Genomic DNA, 17,340 nt, shown 5'->3' with positions numbered 1-17,340 from the left:
TCCTCTTCCAGCCAGAATTCAGCGGCTATACTATAGAGCTACCTCAGTAAATACACCATGCGCGTCTGTGGCTTGTACTTCTTGTTAGTAAAACTAAAGAAAAATAGAACTTCAATGTGATATATAGCAAGAGTTCACGATGAGTAAGTATAGAGGGACGCCCTGGAGATTAGAGGCACCTTTCCCTTCCTTGTAACTCGCATTCGTTTATTATGTATGTGAAGGGGTTGCCGTTATCAGAGAAAAGAGAAAATAACCACTTGATCAATTTTAAGTGCGGCGTTGGTTATGTCGCTGTATGTATACCTACCAGGATAAAAGGGGGACTGTATTTGTCCCAGATACCACGTCTGAAAATTAAATAGTCTCTCCGTTACTATATATTAAGAAAGGTTTTGCTGCTAGCTTGTTCAATAGCCGGTAGATAAAGTAAAATACTTTTTATCCATCACAGTAGGACCGCCCGAATACGTTTTGACTATACTAATTAGAACTGTTGACAGCTATAATAGCCTCAAGGAACTCTTCTTCCGAATCGGATGTACCCGTGAGCTATATTATTAGCATTTCTCGTCTACCTTTATCTCTAATATACCGGTATGTACCAAGATGTTTAAATACCCTCTCGATACGTTGATCAGCGTTGTTAAGACATTGCGCGTCACTATCGACCATGACCTTCTTTGCATCTTGCTCCCTTTTCTCCAATGCTGCACATTTGGCCTGGATTTCCTGCAGCTCTGCTAGATAACTTCCCTCAAGGAGGTCTTTATTGTGCCTCAATTCTTCAATTACCAAATTCAACTCCCTGCGAATATGGGAGACCATCTCTGAACGGGGAGTGTCGTTCAACGCTTCAAGAAAGGATTGTGCGTTTTCGGCCAGGCGCTGGACCCCCCGAGCCGTCTTTCGAAGTTGGTGGACAGCGGAGTGTCTTAGTTCACAGAGGAGTTCGAATCCTTCGTTCGGCGTCTTGATCTGCTCACCGGCATGCTGACGTAACAGTTTAACCCACTCAGTGAGTTCGGCAGCCTCGGGGCAGTCCCAACCTTTTTTTTACCAGCAGTTGAGGAAGTTTCTCCTGAGTGTAGGCGAAACAAGCTTCTTCCACCACTTTTTGAATGTTGGTTGTGCGGAGGTGTTGGCTTCGGTATTTTATATACACTGGATATAACGACGGGGTCGACTTGCGCGGGGTTTCATGGGCTAATGACAGGTGTCAATGCTTTCCTCAAAGGCCAACAATCGAAGTACCAACCGTCGGATTCCTTGGTTACCTCCGCGGCCAGCTGCGCTTGAGAATTCGGCCTGTAATCTTTTGGGATTTCCCTCTCTGAGATCTCTTTTACTGCGTTTGCTTCGTCTCGTGCTGCCTCCGCTTCTGAAGCTTCTCGGTCGGCGCTCTGGGCAGGAGACACGTCAAACAACTCTGGAAATCGAATCTTCGCTCTTACGGAAGACTGAAAAACCTGGTCTCTAAGGAGCCTCTGGACAACGTTACACGTGCGGTCGATATTATATTCCCGCAGAATATCTGTAAGGCCAGGTTGATTGCGGTGAATCAAGTTCATCACCTGCTTTCGCTTTCGAACTGACGAGTTAGAGCCCTGAAAGATATGCCGGCAGGTCAGGTAGACAAGTCTCTCATCAAGGTCATTCTGGGCCATGTTGATCGTCTGAAAGTGGGGTTCGAATTGAGTCCATTGAACGTCAGTTATATACCTCGGAGGGTGGTCAGCTTCCGCCAACGGCCTTGACGAGCTATGCGATCGGGCATGGAGTAGCACCGAGGACTCATAGGATCTGGTTGTATTCCGCTTTCATACTCGCCTCCGCCTTCATCATCTTTCATTTTCTTTTCTGTCTCCTTCTCGTACTTCTTTGTTTCATTTTAGCATCTTGCAGAGTCTTGACACTAATTTCGGCGATTGGTCACCAATGTAGAACAAAACCCGGTCACCAATGCCACCAGAACTGACAGTATTCAGTTATGTATCAACAGCGGACAGCATTGCTCGACCACAATGCCGCAAGGAAGTTGTCAGTAGCAACTCAATGCGTACAGACACTAGCTAGACGACATTAACAACGGTACATTTATGCCGATGTAATAAAGACTTCCCGTGGTTCCTATAGAGTTATCATCTCAGACCAATAAAATGCGTTTCCGAGATCTGTAAATGTGGTTCCGTTTCTAGAAGACACTAGCGCGGGCCTCAAGTCCAAGCGTGAACAACTTGCTCCAAAGCAGGGTCCCGAACAAACCCACAAAAAAAATGCAATTAGCGAGACTATTGCAACTAAATTAGCGAGTCAAAAATTTCTCGTCGCGGTAGCATGGACTATTCACAAGATGGACTGCCTGGGGATTCCTGTTGACCACCGGCTTCAAAAAATCATTCAGCGGTTACGGGTACCATCCTTCTTTGATGAGAGCTCACACCTTGTTACCCTCGAAAACTTCGGAAGGACCTTGTTATATGCCGAAAACAAACAGCCAATTTCAACTGATGAACTTAATCACGGTCTGGAGCTCGCAGGGCCGGGAACCAAAGGAGGTCTTCTAATCGCCTTGTACCAACCTCCGGAAAATCAAACATTCCATAACGGCTATACAGCAGATACGTCTGCCTGCCGCACAACAGAAGCAATACGACAACTACTGCTTGTTTCTAGTGGCGGGCAAATGACCCTCGACGACATCAGTGTATTTGATACTCTGCCGTACTACCCCGAGGGCTCAGACGACGCCGAACTTGTGAAGGACGCTGAGCATGCTTTTAGCCAGATGGTTAAACTGAAGGCGCCAGATGTCGTCGTGTGTTCTTACCAGAGTGATTCAGTGGAACCTCTTGTCAGTGGATTGCAAAGCATAGGAGTGGGGAAAGTTTTTAAGGAGCCAAAACTTCGAATCACCGATGATTGCACTACTACACGAGTGAACGCATTCCATCCTAGCTACGCCGTCAACTATCAGCGAAGCTACAGTTGTTTCCGCAGACTTCTTCTCCTGGAATATGTGAAAGCTTTTTCTCATTTATCAAAGGAACGTTGGGAAGAAGAAGAATGGATGAGCAAATTGCGCTCACAGTGCGTCAACCTCGCCAAAAAGCTTTATAGTAAGGGACCCGGCTCAGAACATTGTACAGCATCCCTTATACTGATTGGCTACAGCCTATCAAAAGCCGCGATGGCCCATTATTGATGAGAATCGTTGGATTGCTATTCTCACCGCAATCCAGCTGAATTTCTCCAATCTGGACTATTTCAGGTCCAAACTCGACTCAGACATATTTCTAAAAAAGCTTGTTGGCAATAGTTTATCCTGGAACTGTGCTGACGCATCGCTTTTCCTTGCCGAAACCGAAGAGAAATACGCAGACGGTCCTAATAAGGCCCGGATTGCTCAACTATTAGTCAGTCACTTTAAAATCTGGTTCACTATCTCGACTATCCCAGAAACGCCGCGGAAGAACTACAGAAGGAGCGACCCAAAAGGATACTATGAACTGCAACATCTGTCAAAAGGAGCGAACATACCCCGTCATATGGCTCCTCTATACCATATTTTCTTCAGCTTTCTTAAAGATTTAAACCTATCCTTCTCGCGAGATGAGAGAGGGGAGTTATTATCCAACCTATCCGCCCAACAGAACGCCTTCCTCCGCTTTTCAAAAAACCTTGAGAAGGCAGCTGGGAGGCGTATGTCACTATCCGATTGCTTGCGGAACCTAGTAATTAGTAAAGACTGACGAAGTTCTCCATAACGGACAAAATGCGTGCTCAGACATACAAAGGGAAAGATCTCACCTGAATCGAACAAGCGAGGACTCGTTCGTTCACTTCGCCTATTCTGATGATGGTCAGTCAGGCGCTGCCTACGGCTAAGTGCGGGGATGAGTCGGATTTCTTACTATTTAACCATATGAGGCGTAGCCTATCCCCATTCTACCTTTCCATAGCAATCAAAGGCCATTTTCGTTCCTATGAGACACAGTAACAATGAACTGCTGTCATGACAGACGACTTAGCGACCCACGCGCACCATTGAATGGTAGCTGCGTATTGGAAGATCCCTAAAGAGACCGGGAGGCTTCGCCGAAGGTAAGCCGTGGACCGGATGTCCATGTTGGCTGAGTCGCACTGATGCTTCTATTATCGCCAAAACCCACACTTTGAATCTTATAGCTCTTTGATAAAACGGCGCGGCTGAAAAGAAAATAAGCGGGCTGAATTGTGCCGCCTTCGCTCTTGGGGGTGGGAATCTTGGAAACCCGTACCGGTTAATAGCACGGGCAAGTGTTACGAATAGCGTCAATAAACCTACAACGATCGGAGGTTTCAGGGGCCCAAATACCGGTACTGCATGAGTATGCGAAAAATGTAATACATTGACTAAAACAAGCCTGGTGATAGTAGCTCAAAAAGTGAGTAGCCCGATCGATATGGTTGCACGAACCTGTCGAGGCAGGGAGAAGGGGCCAGCCTAGAGAAGTGTGGCCCAGAATCCGACTACCGGTATGGGGTTAAGGCCCGAAATCATCATCGTCAGTTTGCAGGGGGGCCTCCTTCTACTAATTCTCTAGATGTAGTTACTATTGGCAGGCTTTTACTGGCTCCGGTCACAAACAGCCCTGGGTGTTGTAATCAACACCGAGCTTGATTTCCAGATAGAGGTCGTAACATAAGTGCTGCGGAGCGTTCTTGATTTCGCTGGTGATCATGTACCGCTTCGTAGTTGCTCAAGGGATCTAAACTTGGCTACGGGAGAACCAGGTTATCATAAATTGGCGTTGGATTTAGTCCTGCTTTTCGACCACCATACAAGCACATACCCGTTCACCCCCTTTTCTGGGCTGAAAATGGACCGCAATTGCTTGAAACACATGAAGTCTAGTCAGTTTTGGAGTACAGTAGATCAATACAGACTCTGCTGTTGAAGCTGTCAAATGTCCCCTCATGATAATCCTCAAATTTAAGCAAATCAATATACAGCTCTGACAATGCCTTTAGTGATGAATGGCTTGCAATTCCAAGGTTGTGAAATAGCTCCGGCTCCAAGGGCTCTAATCGACTGTTGATGTCAAGGACTTTTAGCGATGGAGGTAGCAAAGGACACCGAGGGAGAGAGCTTTGTGTGACATATAGCTTTTCCAAACTCAGAAAACTCTCCAAGGATTCAAGTTTTGGGACTTGGTCATGGTTCTGATCCTCGCCCCTCGAAGGACAGTCAAGGTGGAGTTGCTTGAGACTGTCCTGATGCAATGAAAGTGCGCGGATAATGGTTCCAGGATCTGAGTCTCCGTCGTAGAAACTTGGCGATTCATCATATCTAAACGTTTCAAGGCGTTTGCAGTTCCGAATTAAGCGTGCCAGAGTAGAGTAGCGCAAAACACTGGCCTCGATCTCAATGTGACGGACTGAAAGTCCTCCACTGATTTGGACTTCAGGTGGAATGTCATTGTGATTCCAAACCTCGCAGTTTGCGAGCGAAATGTATGATAACTGCCGGGGCCTAAAGATAGGGCACCACCACTGTAAGCTACTAAGATCAGTCGAACCAGCCATCCGCGAGTCGAAAATCCGGAGTTGACCCAGAAAATCATTGTCCTTTAGAAGATTGTTGAGGAATTTTGTGAATCGTCGATAGCTAGGTACCACGAGGCAGCGGAGATTAGGAGTTTGCTTGAGAAGGATCTTGAAGATGTCTTCAAGGCTGCTAACATTTGTTTCCGGTATATTCCAAACGGAAACAGACCTTATTTCACGGCCGAGGGAAGAGTTCTTGTGAAGTACTTGAGAAAAGCCCCTCAAACACTCCAAGCATTGTTCTGGTGAGAGTTTCCCATTGAAGCTTCGATATAGGAGACGGCGGCTTGAGTTCTTCATTGTTCTTGAAATGAGGTATAATGCGCAAAGTGACTTTGAATCAAGTAATTTGAATATCTCAAGCAGAATCTGTCGGGGTATGAATTCCATTGTAAACTTTTGTTCAAAGGGAAAAAGGAAATAATTTAGTTGTTAGCTTTGAAATTAGGGTAGAAGGGGCCTTCATAAGGCACCCGGCCCTGCATGGTGAAACATGTGAATACCCCAATGGTGGAACTGCTCAGCCACGAGTACATTACCTGCGTTGGTTCTAAGGCGTAGTGTTTGGAAAGGGGTTAGCAATTTCCTAAAAACGTAACTTGATGTTGCAAATCTAGGTAATATTGATAGATTGCTCATTCTTATCTAGGATTTCAAGGGAAAAGCGTAACTGCAATACCCAAGTTTTAGTTTTGTATGACTCCTCTAACACTGATATATTTTTCATCAGGTTACTGACTGTTTGTAACACAAGGGATCTTAAACGAGGTTTGTAATTTATAGAGAGAAGCATCACGAGTCCTTTGGAAGATTTGATTGGCCCAGTGGTTGGTACAGTATCTCATCGTTCTGCCTCAAGTGCCTGAATTCGCCTAGGCATGGAGTCCACTAGGGCGTTGAAGTAATCCTGGCCTAGTTCCTCCCGCGCTCGCTCTATGGGAGAATGCCAATCTAATTATTCTTTTGCCAGAGAAAAGCCGCAGGATCTAGACGATATATTATCTCTTTTACCTCATCTTAGGCGCGCTCGATAAGGTTCAGATCAGGCGAGTACGGCGGCCAGTCTAGCATAGGAATCGGGTGATCTTCGAACATTTCTGTCACATCTCGAACCGAGTGAATGGAGCTTTTATGTAGTCACAAGACCAGGTTCCCGAATAGTGAAGGGCTCAAGCTTCAGATTCTGGAGATATGACCATGCTGGTTAGTTGCGTGCACATTCATTAACTCGTGTCATGTGGCTAATATCTGAATGATCATCGCCCCAAATAGCTCCCCAGATGAGACGAGCCACAAAAAAAGGGTGGCGAACAGAGGAGGAGAAGGTCCAATTCCGTTAGTCATCCGAACATTGACTTTCGTCAGTTAGATTATTGGAGGCTGACGAGTACTTCACCAGCATATGGAAAGTCCGTCTGATGTACCTTTGGACAAGTGTAACTCCAATTATTAACACAAGGGTGGCAGCTGTGGGTCCAATTGCACCCCGTTAGACGAAAAGCCCAACCAAAAATATATTCATTGTATAAGCGCCGAGAAACAAATGATTGAGCGATTGCCAGCATAGTAGTCCGGCAGTTTCAACATCCGTGTCCAGGACATAGACTGCCTGATACACATAGACAAGCCACAGAACGGCGAATACGGCCACTCCAACCACCAGTATGAGCGGAGAGATGATGGCATATATGATACCTGTGCAGCAGTCAGTAGGTCCCACATGAAAGTTACGCGGAATGGCGTACATATGCAGAGTAAGTTCGTCAGGACTGGATAGAGCAGGCTCCATCGGATGGTCTTCGGCAGTGATCTGCGTGCATGGCGGTGGATGCGTATCCAGAGACTTTCTGGAAGCCGAAATAACACCATAACTGACTGTGTAAGGGCTTGTAGAAGCAGGTATGAGTAGAAGTAGCTAGAGGCCTTCGGCAGGTTGTCGGCTAATATTTGCGGGACCGACTGGACGTTCTGAACAATGTCTGGGACCATGGTCGTAACGCTGGACGAGACTGACACTACCAGAAACACCTGCACGTATAGGAAAATGAAATAATGTCTCTGGATAAGTACTTCCGTGTACAACGGTTGGAAGACGGTGACTCGCTTAATCATCCAGCATACAATGAGCGGGAAACAACACATGGAATTAACAACGCTATCTGTAGCAATAAACCTTGTATGACGGCCATCTGTTCGTCAGACAACTTGTTTAATCGTGAGGTAACTGGCTCGAGGTACAAAAGTCCGCTCAAGGATATTAGTATGGCCCAGAATATCGACAACGCGTCCAGCAGAATCCGGACAATAGCATCCTTGATGGGAGTGAGGCGCAAGGTGTCTCCCGCGTACATCCTTTCTGATAGCTCCTTGCTATCGAAAGGCTGTGCCTTCAACAGAAAAGGGCCAGCGGAGCTTTTGGTCTGCAGCACAAGATGCGCGGTGAAAAGGTCCGAAAAGACTAACAATGCCACATTTGTCGCGCTATTGAGCTCTCTTCGTAAGCGGTAACTGTGCCACTTACTGGACACCTTCTCCCCTATGCTAGCCACGGCTTCTGGAACTGCTGGACGAAATGTGTTCCGCTTCCCCCTGGAAGAGGGAGCTCGTCGTCTCGAACTTGTGACTTCGGAAAGCTCGCGAAGTTCGGTCTTCTTGATCTCACGGGACTCCATCCTTGGGCGAATGACCTGGATTGGACCATTGTTGTATAAGGAATAGATACTCTTCAGTGTTCCATTCGCCATCTCTGGCGGGATCCCCGTTATTGTTAGCGTGGTGACCCTCTTAGCCTGCTGAGGGTTGTGGAGATAGGCCTGTCTGATTCTCACGGTTGCCCGAACTTCGCCGAAGATGAGATGGCATATGTGAATGTTGCTGAGAATAACAACTAAAACAATCATCCAGCATCGAGGACTTTCTGACTTTTGCACGCTAGAGATCCCAAATTGATCCAGGCCGGAATTCCGGCGGTCGAAACTCGCGGTGTAATAGACCGGAACCAAGACCGGCACTGCGAGGAGGCTCAGAGGCACTAGGAGCTTGAGAGCCAGGGTAAGGAATCGCAGGAAAAGGTAGCTGTCCACTCCGTGATTCTCGATCATTCCTTCCTCGTTGCCAAGTATCCTCCGCAGTTGGCCAACCCACGCAACCCTTCCCGCATGCAGTCGTTCCAGGTCTCTACCTTCGTCACATCTTGGCTGGCTACAGGGTTGCCCCTATCATTAATCTGGACGCTTCACCATGTAGTCTGTGTTGGAACGTACAATATGTTTGCGTACTTGTCTTTAAGGAATGTAAAGATATACACTGCGATGAACAAGAGACATCCATATATGGCCAACGAGACGAGGAATGGTTTAGCCGCCAGTTTATCGCTTCTTTGGGCCCTTCCAGTCACATTGCTGAGTGCTGAGACCAGCAGTGCAGAGTCCATTTCCCATGTCCGAGAAGTGAAGGACAGCAGGCGCCAGATTCCCACAATGGAGGAGAACTTTATACCAATTATATCGTCGGCTTCAGAACTTTGAATCCTCCCTCAAAAATCTTCCCCGTTGGTATTTAGCACTTTTCAATAGGCCCATCACGTTGTGAATTCAAGGGGGGCCTCAGAATGGAGGTAGCTGATACAAGGCGCCCCTTGGAGGAGGTACTGGAGGTATATCGATGAACAGTATAAACGGATCGACATTGAGTGATGCCGGTCCTACAGAAGGGGGCCTAAAACTCCAAGCAAAGAGACAACCCGTGCCGTGCGATATAAATTGCAGAATATCGCTGTTCTGGTTCTCGTCCGATCACACGTAGAAGGCCGTCTAGCATGTTTCAGCTACGCGATTGTGCGGTGATTGTTTTGTTGGCTTTTGTGGTAAACTGTGGCAGCTTTGGGACCCAGGGCAGTCTTGACTTTCATGGAGCTTTAATAGACAGTGTCAAGGAAGAGACACCATCAGCCACAACTGTAACCGTGATTAATAGGATGTCAGAGTCCACTAGTGCCCCAATTCGGACATCGACGACTAGCTCCGAACGGATATGCACGAAGTCAACTGCCATGCTGACCCTGTTCACTTGCCAAGCAGTGTACGAAGCACCCCGATATCCAGCGGGCCACCGCACCAGGAATCGGCATCCAAATCGATCACAACCCCTTACTTCCAGCAAAACAAAACTACTCCCGTTCCCGCATCGAGCACGCCCGTCTCATCCAAGATTCCTTCGAGTTCTGGGTCACGATCGACAAGCCCCGCATACAATGCAACGAAGTACTAAAATTGTGTCCGTATCGATTTCCGTATATGAGGGCGGCGTAGAAAGCGGCGTCTCAGGCTGCATCTGGGGGCGAATCCGGTTTGGGCGTTCTTGTGGCCGTAACTTCTTTTCCAACCTGTCAAATGTTAAAAGGCGCACCGCGAATTAAAGATACTGGGTTACACCATGATCTTAGAGAAAACATCGAAGGCACAAGCACTTAGCTTCTCTTTCTATAAAATCCAGGAGGCTATCTGGCGGATTATGTCGGCCCCGATTACTTAATCTGTAGGGCCTATTCTTCATAGAGGAGGATTACGTTTACAATACTTGGTAGAAGGTAGCAGCATCACTCGATAAATAAAGTGGACTGCTACCTAAGTGTCACTAACCTAGGAAGGGTGGGTAGATTGTGATGCATTCTCGTAGCCCGAGCGTGAGAATGATGCTCAACACATCCAACCTTCCACTTGTTATTTATTCACCTAGTGTATGCACCGTTCCTCACTCATGTTGGTCATGTCAACGGCGGAATTGACCAGGTCGGAGCGCAAAAGGTTGCGGGGTTCAACAAAACATGCAGTAAGACAGCAATTTAACGAGCGGTGAAGTGGTTTAGCTGAAGTGCTCAAACACAGTTCGCCCCTGATAAGATTAATGTTTCACCATCGCGACAACCTGATGTGGATAGACTCTTCACGGTGTTCAACAGCAAGGTTCGACTCAGGCAAGGGTGTTTTCAGTTTAGATAATGCATACACGCATCATTAAAGATGGATAAAGCATGCTGTTCGTACAATGTGTGCGGGACCTCTAACAACCCTTCGATTATGGGGTGTGTTTCCGAAACTTCGTATGAAGCAAAGCTATAGTATACCGAAGTCAGTGTATAAATCTTAAGAGGACTTCTCTGGTTATCCTGAAGCGAAGAGAACGATACTGATACCGAAGGTACAGCTAGTGCTCGGTTCCGAGATGGCAATGTCCAGTAACGAGAAACGGGCCTTTTGGAGGAATAAATGCCGGCAGGCCCTTGCAGATCATATTAGTACGCTCTCTAGCCGCTTACAAGCCCCGGAGATTATTATTGCCTTCCTATTCGTGAGCTGACAACGCACATAGAAGAAAGGGTTGGCGTCGTGATTCCGCCTGACAAAGTGTGCCTCCAACCGAGCTGCGAGGACCCGTATAACTGGGTTGTTACAGATTCAGTAAAAGATCTCTTTTAATCCAATCTAAGCAGTAGCAGCGTTGGAGTTTTCCAGCAAATAAGCACTGCCTTGGATTGCGGTGATATGATAGAAGCCATCCTGCGGGAGAGGGTGCACCCAGGGAAGTCGGTACCAGAGGTCCTTGTTCCGCCAGCTCTTCAGACATGAACTGAGCTAACTTTGAACTATAGAATAACGCTGATGAGCATTGCTCTGCCAGTAGCTTTACGGCTACTATCAGAAGGCTTGGGCGAGAAAAAGAAGAGCTTTAGCTTGCGTACACGCAGTATCAGTAACAGAAAGAGCAAGAACTGTTGGAGTCCCAGGAGAAGTGGAGTGAAGACACCGAGAAACTGCGCCACGAGCTCGAGTAATGGAAGACTCAAGTTGAGGTAAGAAGCATCGATCTTCATGATGCAAAGGAAATGGTGGCGTCTGTGGTGGTTAACATTGAATGGCAGCTTTCTTATCTCCGTAAAGCCTTGGGGATTGAAGTGCTATATGGACCGACAAGTCCGTCGTGGAGTATCTGATGGTTTTAATTGATTGGCGTCCTGCTAAACGTGCTGATGTCTGAAATACTGCTTATTATACTGCTTAATCTAGATGGTTGCAACGGCTTGAATACATCTGCCTATCAAAATAATGGGCCTATTTATGATTAACCTTAACCGAGCCAGTTTTGTATGGGCGGTGGGGTCTCAACAATTGATACGAGACGCCCTGTTCTGACAAGTCCACTGGTGCCTGAATAGGTGGAATAGTACAGTATCCGAGATATCCAGAAGAGGTTGCTTACCCGTCCGTAACGCACAGGCAGCTGGCATCATTATGTATTTATTTTGCCCTAAAAATATATGGCACATTATATACAAAAGAATTTTAGGCGGCTTTCACGGCCTATTCATGACTTCGCACCTTAGTGTTTTTCTTGGCAGCCTCTTGTCGCAAGGCTCCGACAGCTGCCGTATGGATCTGAGAAGGTCATCATCACTTGTATAAAGTAGAATGTTAGAGGTGCAGTTTTATCATTGTCTTATATTTATGATATTAACAAATGTCTTTCATTGCCCACCAATGTTCTGGAGGGGATCCTGTACCAGACTTTACCGCCTTGAGCAATCTATTGAGCTATACAGTGTGGTCTATTTAATGATCCTGGATTCAGATCTGTTATCCACTGATTACTTATTGTTAATCTCAGATTGGATGTGGTAGGTGCATGTATCCGTCTCTAAATGCAAGGCTTGTTGGCACGAGACTTAGATATGTGGACTTTTGTTAGTTATGGTAAAGTCGTTAAATGCCAGTTTATATTAGAAAAGATGACATAATTAGTTATAAAGATAAACCTAGGTGTGTTGGTATCTCTTGCTGCGCATGTCAATCACAAAACTCCCGCGAAATTTGATGGTTGTTAGCTGGATGAGCCACTGGTATGGAACTGTTGATTTTGACCTCCGAGACCAAGCCATTCGTCCACCCATTGTTGCTAGGATTCGGGGTTGAGGCTCTCGAGCTCTTGCAAGGTCGGGCTGCATTGCAATGAGCGAGATAAACTGAGCTTGATAACAGGGCTCTTCTTCAAGAGCGACCTTTAGAATTGAATCAAGTGGACAGCCGGATTCGGGGTTGAAAAGTGCGGGGTCGATGTACAGAGTGTTTTGGAAGCGCTCTCCTGGAGGCGATCGACCCATTTAGTGAAGTTGAGAAGGTCAAGGGGCCTATCACGGCCAATGGATATGGCATCGCGAATTGTTGGCAAAATATTCTTCCATTCCGTCGGTCGAGGGTGAGCAGCGTTGAATAAAAGAAAGTTGTTGCTTTCTTTCCTCTTCCATCGAGCAGATTAGCTCCAACAGAACCTTGGATATAACGTCCAGAGGTATCCAGTCAAGGGGACTCTCAACGCTGTCTGGGAATCGTGATGGACCAAGGCTCTGTGGCAGTCCACCAAGATATCGCGAACTGATCACAAGGCTAGGGAACCATTCTTTCTTCTTTTATCCGCGCCCATCTTGCGCTTGTCCAGTGACCTGGCCGATTCTCTCTATTCCAACTGATATGTGCAACCTTTCTGATGTGTAATGGAGGATCCGTTCGGCCACATACTTGCTTTCGCTGTACCCACTGGCGGCTGCACTCAGTGGCTGGGGTATCACTGTTTCAGGAACTTGCTCTGCAGTGTTCTTCATTCGCGGGTAGTTGAGAATAGCTGCGACAGAGGACAAGAAAAAGAAGGAGGGACGGCGGGCAGAGCCTACGACCAGGCGGATAAGATTCAGTATACTATCCAAGCTTGACTCGAACGCCTTCAGCGAGAGATTGAAGTTAACTGGCCAAGTAGTATGGAGGATGAGGGTAGCGCTATTCCGTAGTTTATCATATATGGCATCACTGAGACCCAGTTTGTAGCGGGAAAGATCCGCATGGAGGAATGTAATTTTTGATTTATCAAACAGAGACGGCTCCGTACTTTGCGTCCCGTTGGTTGGTTCAGACTGGATTCTGTGGTTTAAGTAGTAGACGTGGGTGACGAGTGGATCCTGTAATAGTAGATCTAATAAATGAGATCTAATCGAGCCGCTTGACCCTGTGAGGACAATAACGCTTCTCGAGGAGAGCGCTAGGGATTCCTTGGTGTTGGTAATAGAGGCATCCAGAGCAATCTGGTCGACCTTGGTGCTGTACTGATCTAAGTAGGCCTGTATGGCTCTGAGACGTTCTCTGTCTGGGTTGTTTGGGGGTCTTTCAGTTGGTGCAGTGCTGACTATCCTCTCCGCCAGAAGGGTTGTTGTGGGATTGGAGTATATGTCGTCCACTTTTAGATAGGGCAGCGATATCGTAGACTGGAGCTTCCTGCACAATTGGGTAATGTGTAGGGAATCCAACCCCCGGGAAAAGTAGTCGACATCATCTGCTATCGTCTCCCGCTTCACGGTATCCGTCAGAGCGTCGCTGATTGTCCACTTCACGACTTCTAGATCCAGGTGGTCGGTGCCTTGTCTTGCTGGCCCCTGAACTGTTTCTTTCTTGGCAAGGGCCATAGACGCTATGTCTGCGGCGAATAATTTCCAGGTTGCTTGTCTTTGAACCGTTCCTTTCCCAGTGCGGACGAATTGTTTGGGCGGGTCAGCGAGTAAGATTCGATTTCTTAGAGACTCTGGCATGGGCTGGGCAATGGGTGTTGGCTTCTTCAATCGTTGGCCATAAGCTCTCAATGATGTGAACCTTCTGTTCCGACGTAAAGGTGCCTTGACTTTCCGGCTCGATCAAGAGGATAGTCTGCTCTTGCTGATAGCCAGCTAGCAATGCGTGACGAACTTCGGGGTGGGCGTTGATTTCACTCTGTTTCCTTCACAAAGCGAGTATCTTACTCAGGACCTCTTTGAGCCTCATCCCTCAATGCCGAATCTCTAGACCTACTGTGGCCGTGCGGATGATATCATTGTCTTCCTCAATGGTGAAAAGACAAACCCAATAGCCTTCAAACAGCAAGACAGGCTGGTAGCATTCTCCCTCTGACTGTCTGACAATGCCCAATTCGCATACCTTATTGTCGTGAGGGAAAGGTTCGGCACCAAAGCATGGGTGTACTTAGAGATAGTTCCAGCACTCTGCATTATTAATCCCCTGTGGCAAATTTAAAGGGAGTAGCCTGCATTCGCTTGAACCAAGAAGTTGATAGAGTGGGGTTGAATAAGAAATAATATCACCAGCCCACTGCGGAACACTTCCTCCAGTATACATGAGATACTTGACTTTCGTGGAGACGGTCTTTAGCGACGCAGGCCGCTGGGCGAGATCCGCGATAACATTGGGTGTTAATAAGGCCTAGTCTAGGTCGACGTTGAGAATTGCGTGATGGAAGCTGGATATGCTTGGAGGAGAACTAGGCAGAGGATAGACCGGGACGCAATCGAAATAGGCCGGGAGGAGTAAAGAAAACGCAAGCCCCGCAGCCTGTACAGACGATTAGCTCAGATGAAGTAATTGATGCCCCTGGTTTTTCTTACGTGAAAAGGGGGTAGCATGCAGTAAAACTGTCCAGTGTTGTAGAGACGGCATAAGGCAGTCGAGTCTTCCCCTGCGTCTACACCGAGTGAAGCGCCCAGCACAAGGCGGCTAACAAACTCATGTGTATAAACAACGGGTTTGGGATCGCCTTTCGCAATTAGCCACAAAGATACACGCGTTTGCGAGGAATCCCTTTACCTGTAGAACCCAAAGTGTGGAGGACAAATATAGGGTCATATGGCGACTGATCAATGCACTTGTAGGCCCTGGGGCTCTGATCATCTAGGGGATCCCGAAGACTTGGGATATTGAGCTTGATCATGACATAGTTCTTAGTGATGCTCGAGATCGACGGCGGTTCCGGATCTGTCGTGATGAGAACCCTGCAGTTAATCTGGGTTAGAAGGGAGCAGCACGTCGAGGCGCTATTGCGTGGCGATGGCAAGAATATCTGCAGCAGTGTTATGGACTGTCATTCCATCCCAGGCAAGGCGCACGCACCTTGTACCCTGCCTTGATAGCAGCGACGGTAACTATGGAATAGCGTAGGTTGGTAGGGCCAATGTATGCCGGTGTCTCGAAGCACGAGCCTTCTCCCAGGAACTCCTTCATAATGCACGCTACGTGGTTTATGGCATTGGAAAACTCGCCATAAGTCACTGTCCGGTATTCAAACTGGCGTTGGCTGGGGAGACCGCCAGGGTTCTCTTTTTCGGCCACGGGACATATGGCCCACACTCTGTTAGGATCCGACCTGCTACGGTCTTCGATAATGTCGGGTAAGAGCACCCGAGCGTGATGGGATAGTGACGAGGCCATTTTCCAGCAGAGTATGTATAGGGGGTGCGTCAGCTGATGAATTCCTTGGAAGGGTGGGAATGGCGGCCCTTGCGATCCAGGCAGGTCTATTTTATACAGGCGACGAGATTATTCCCTGTTAAATCTTGAAAGAATAAAACCTACGAACAGGCTAAAGTGCGATTGATAGCTGCCAAGTGAGTCCGAAGCTTCCAAGGGACCCGATCGTCAGTGTGGACGGCGCCCGTTCACCATTGCATTAAGCAAGGGTTCATTTCTCACCGGCCCTACGGGGCACTTGCATGGCTCCAACTCGACAACAGTACAAATTCTACAATTCAATGGAACGGCGATGGTTGAACGCATGTGCGAGCTAGGGTCGTTGGGAACTTCCTGTCCAACCTTCGAGGGCAATGAACACTAGGTATCATGTAAACAGGGATTTCCTCGCGGACCCCTAAAGAAACAGTCTCGTGGAGCGGTATCTGGAAACATTGAATTTCCAGCCATTCTGTGCTGTGCTACACCGTTCCTCACTATACAGCTCCGTTGCAGACTATGGGTGCGCTTTCGCTGTGACACCGGAACGATTCGTGTCCAGCCTATACTGTACGACGACCAGACAGGCAACAGTCTATGAGCTGGCTCTTCAGAAAAAAGAGGTTTACACATCTGCTGCCATTCGATTGCCGGAAAGGGCAAGGGGCCCTGTGACCTCGCTGAACAAAGACCCGTATAATTGGGAAAGGCATTTTATGCTAGGGTTTATTCATTCTTTGGCGGGCAGGATAGGAATGGATTACGAAGACGAAGCCGTTCTCCCATTACCGGTAATACATATGCGGTGATGTGTGAGGACTCGTGGAGGTTTGCGGAAATATACATACCTTCATACTTCTAGCGACTGTCCACGAGAAAGCATTTACGTTGACTGAATCCTGGGCCTTCTCACGCCACACCATATAGATGCCCGTTGGAGACGATGTAACAGCAAATCGGATTGCATGTGCCGGATACTGTACATATGGGTCTTCCGAAATCTGTTCTTGGAAGGGCTCACTCCCGTGGAGAAAGGTCAATCATGGCAGACAACATCGCCTGGCCTCCATTCATATCTACAATGCGTCGCCCGATATATCAGACGAAAACTGCCTTGCCTAGGACGGGCGAAGATAGGGATGACTGATCTCGCCAGATAGTCCGTATCTGGGGCAAACAGGCGGTGAGAATGGTGCACTGCTAAGAATGTTAATGCGTCTCTTTTTTCGGAAAAAATTACGCGCACTCACTATCTCAGGGAACTGTAGCTTGAAAATCGCAACTTGTATAAACCTCATACATTGCTCTTGGTACAGTAAGGGCAAGCTAGAAGGGTACAGAGCATCAAACGGGGAACACGCCGGGGCATACATAAGGCAGCCGGCTCCTGGATGGACGAATGGGGCCATCTACATAGCAGTAACGCGACAAAATTCTA

The 17,340-nt window shown here is 47.6% G+C and overlaps 5 protein-coding genes across 5 annotated transcripts; 1 reads left to right on the top strand and 4 right to left on the bottom strand.

Moving 5' to 3' along the window:
* Window positions 1-483: 483 nt before the first annotated feature.
* BO80DRAFT_500793 (uncharacterized protein) lies at window positions 484-1,667 on the bottom strand (the record flags this gene model as incomplete). The annotated part of the gene is made up of 3 exons (XM_025724255.1): window positions 484-552; window positions 622-1,049; window positions 1,259-1,667. 3 exons carry the CDS (start codon window positions 1,665-1,667, stop codon window positions 484-486), a joined length of 906 nt encoding a protein of 301 aa, XP_025577368.1.
* A 686-nt stretch (window positions 1,668-2,353) lies between these two features.
* BO80DRAFT_443289 (uncharacterized protein) lies at window positions 2,354-3,888 on the top strand (the record flags this gene model as incomplete). The annotated part of the gene is made up of 3 exons (XM_025721336.1): window positions 2,354-3,119; window positions 3,175-3,416; window positions 3,868-3,888. 3 exons carry the CDS (start codon window positions 2,354-2,356, stop codon window positions 3,886-3,888), a joined length of 1,029 nt encoding a protein of 342 aa, XP_025577367.1.
* A 734-nt stretch (window positions 3,889-4,622) lies between these two features.
* Window positions 4,623-5,889, bottom strand: BO80DRAFT_433318 (uncharacterized protein; the record flags this gene model as incomplete). Its single annotated transcript, XM_025720820.1, has 4 exons — window positions 4,623-4,713; window positions 4,836-4,876; window positions 4,930-5,716; window positions 5,759-5,889. 4 exons carry the CDS (start codon window positions 5,887-5,889, stop codon window positions 4,623-4,625), a joined length of 1,050 nt encoding a protein of 349 aa, XP_025577366.1.
* A 1,189-nt stretch (window positions 5,890-7,078) lies between these two features.
* BO80DRAFT_350972 (putative DUF221 membrane protein) lies at window positions 7,079-9,022 on the bottom strand (the record flags this gene model as incomplete). Its single annotated transcript, XM_025715560.1, has 4 exons — window positions 7,079-7,284; window positions 7,335-7,688; window positions 7,730-8,804; window positions 8,849-9,022. The coding sequence occupies 4 exons, from the start codon at window positions 9,020-9,022 to the stop codon at window positions 7,079-7,081; spliced, it is 1,809 nt and encodes a 602-aa protein (XP_025577365.1).
* A 4,016-nt stretch (window positions 9,023-13,038) lies between these two features.
* On the bottom strand, window positions 13,039-15,884 carry BO80DRAFT_471672 (uncharacterized protein; the record flags this gene model as incomplete). The annotated part of the gene is made up of 7 exons (XM_025723106.1): window positions 13,039-14,221; window positions 14,280-14,396; window positions 14,475-14,644; window positions 14,765-14,882; window positions 15,065-15,213; window positions 15,264-15,516; window positions 15,567-15,884. 7 exons carry the CDS (start codon window positions 15,882-15,884, stop codon window positions 13,052-13,054), a joined length of 2,295 nt encoding a protein of 764 aa, XP_025577364.1. The 3' UTR covers window positions 13,039-13,051.
* Window positions 15,885-17,340: the final 1,456 nt, after the last annotated feature.

The sequence above is a fragment of the Aspergillus ibericus genome, assembly GCF_003184845.1.
Source record: "Aspergillus ibericus CBS 121593 unplaced genomic scaffold BO80scaffold_11, whole genome shotgun sequence".
In the NCBI taxonomy this organism is placed as follows: domain Eukaryota; kingdom Fungi; phylum Ascomycota; class Eurotiomycetes; order Eurotiales; family Aspergillaceae; genus Aspergillus; species Aspergillus ibericus.
The sequence above is the reverse complement of the archived record's forward strand: the minus strand, read 5'-3'. Positions and strand labels throughout refer to the sequence as shown.